At 40.8% G+C, this 2,661-nt stretch overlaps 1 protein-coding gene across 1 annotated transcript; it reads right to left on the reverse strand.

Moving 5' to 3' along the window:
* Positions 1 to 556: 556 nt before the first annotated feature.
* Positions 557 to 2,157, reverse strand: LOC132630730 (putative pentatricopeptide repeat-containing protein At1g03510). Its single transcript, XM_060346302.1, has one exon. The coding sequence runs from the start codon at positions 2,142 to 2,144 to the stop codon at positions 813 to 815; it is 1,332 nt and encodes a 443-aa protein (XP_060202285.1). The 5' UTR covers positions 2,145 to 2,157; the 3' UTR covers positions 557 to 812.
* Positions 2,158 to 2,661: the final 504 nt, after the last annotated feature.

The following is a 2,661-nucleotide window of genomic DNA, read 5'->3' on the forward strand; positions in this document are numbered from 1 at the left end:
ACGACAGCCGTCTCTCTTTCATTGAAAATTTCTTTCAGATAAACAAATGCATTCTTTGGTATTCATGACGACACAGAATCCTTTTATGAAAACAAGCAGCTGTCTTTGTAATTGGTTGAATCTTTGCAGCATGTTGAATATGCCTGATTGTTACTGGGTTAGAAATCTTCTCTATCATAATAAATAATAATTCTGCACTACCAGCTCCTTTCACACTTGCAAATAAAGATAGGATTGCACAAACACTGAATCGAGGCTAACGCGCCAACTCAAAGAGTTGGACTAGTTTCTCAGCTGCAACTCTCACTTTCTATTTCTTCCATATACGATCGGTACAATATTGATATTGACAATCTCACAAAGGACCAAGGGTGTGTTTGGTATGAAGAAAACTGTTTTTCTAGAAAACGTTTCTTGGAAAACAAGTGGGTTTCTCTTACTTTTTAGTGATTGGTAAGTAAGAAATTCATATTATCTCAAGAGCATTTGTATGTAATCTAGCAGATCACTATGAGGTGGGAAGTGGGGTTCGGGGTGGTGGGGGGTGGATGGTCAAGGGGTGAGGGTTGGGGACATTGGGTGGGTGTGGAAGAGATAATGAAGAAGGAATGTCACTTATGAAACTTGTTGTCCCTACTTCCATTAGGAAAGTAATTTTCCTCATTTTTAAAGAACCTATTTTCTAAAAGAAAACGTTCTCCAAAACATTTTGACCAACCTAATATGAAAAAATTTGGAAAATGTCTGTACCAAACACACCCCAAATTTCAGTGAATTGTTAACTGAACCAGCCAAAGTAAATAATAGGAAACTCAATCTTGATGTACTACCCAACTGCTACCAGGAGCTGATTTCATGCCCCTCTTGATCATCTCTCTTCTAAGTCTTTCCGCTTCCTCAAATCGCCCATTACTAGCATAAATTCTTGCCAGTATCACAAAATTAGCAGCATTCTCAGGCTCTACTTCAAACAATGCTCGTCCAGCTATTTCTGCCAGCTCGACTTCTCCATAAGTTCGACAAGAAGCAAGTAATGCTCCCCAAGCTTTCGCAGTCACTTTCACCGGCATTTTCCTAATAACGTCATACGCCTGATGCAATCTCCCCGCCCTACTCAACACATCGATCAAACACGCGTAGTGATCGCTGTTCGCTTCAACACCATATCGAACTCGCATACGAGAAAAATACATTTGTGCTTCATCAGCTAGTCCAGCATGACTACAAGCTTTCAAAACCCCAAGAAAAGTAATTCCATCAGGCTTAACATTGGCCTTTTCCATTTGTTTAAAAACTTCAAGCGCTGGTCCCGCCTGCCCGTGTAGCGCGTAAACCGAGATCAAACTACTCCAAGCAACTACATCCCTTTCCCTCATACTAACAAACACCTGATGGGCTTTTTCAAGACACCCGCAACGCCCGTACGCCTCGATTAACCCGCTCCTCAATTGCGGGTCCGGATCGATATCGTTCCTTATCGAATACCCGTGAATCTGTTCGATCAAATTCAAATCCGCCTTACCAATACAAGCGCGTAACAATGCAAGAACGGTAATCAAATTCGGCCTCAAACCCATCTTCCCCATCTCTCGGTAACACGAAACGGCCTTAGAAAACCCGTCCTCCGTCTCCGCCAACCCCGCGATAATCGCGTTAAACGTGGACGAATTAGGCGCCACCGCAACATTCATCGCCCGAAACAACTCCAACGCGCTCCCGATATCATTCTCACGCGCGTAGAGCGAAATCATCGCGTTCCAAACGACAACATTTCGTTCAGGCGTTTCATCGAACAGTTGGCGGGCATACGTGAGGGACACGCATTTCCCGTACATGTCGACTAAAGCGCAAGCGACAAACGGATTGGATGCAAAGGCTGCTTTGTATGTGTAAGCGTGAATGGTTGCGCCGAGCTGAGGGGAATTCAGCGCGGCGCATGATTTGAGTGCGAGAGGGAATACGAAAGGGTCGAGAGAAAGGGAAAGGGTTGAATGGATTTGGTGGAATAGAGAAAGGGCTTGTTTGTGTTGGCCTTTATTGACATGAGATGTTAAGAGTTTTGTTTGAGAGAGCAAACGAAGGAAGTTTGAAGAAAATGAACCCATTGTTTTGTAGTTTTTTGGCGCCCTGTTTTGAGTATACATACCGTTGGGTGGATTGAGTGCTAACGTTTATTTTGACCAAAAAAAAAAAGAATCAAATATTTTATGTTACGAGTTGCTAAATTGCCATGACAATTTGACTCAAATTTGACCACACTTATGTAAATATCACGATAATCTCTATTGTACAATTTTAAATTAAGATAAATTTTGAGAAGAAAAGATAGAAATGACATTAAGTAAGCATAAATTATTAAATTTGATCTAAATAGTCATATGAATTTACTCTATTTGGGTCATTGTGATCAAAATAGTATGACAAAAAGACCTTACTGTTATGTTACTACGGGATTAGAGATTCTTTAAGTTTGGATTACCAATAAACAAAGTAACTAAAGGAATGATATGAAGCACAAAAATTAGCTTCTTGCTCTACTGCCAAGGAGTGTGGTTGGATGATGAGATTTTTAAACTTTAATCAGATATCTCAAGTTTGAATTTTTTGGGAATGGAGAAATTTGTGGTTTGGAGCATTACCTCTTTAATGGATCCTATTGAT

The sequence above is a fragment of the Lycium barbarum genome, chromosome 1 (genome assembly GCF_019175385.1).
Source record: "Lycium barbarum isolate Lr01 chromosome 1, ASM1917538v2, whole genome shotgun sequence".
In the NCBI taxonomy this organism is placed as follows: Eukaryota; Viridiplantae; Streptophyta; class Magnoliopsida; order Solanales; family Solanaceae; genus Lycium; species Lycium barbarum.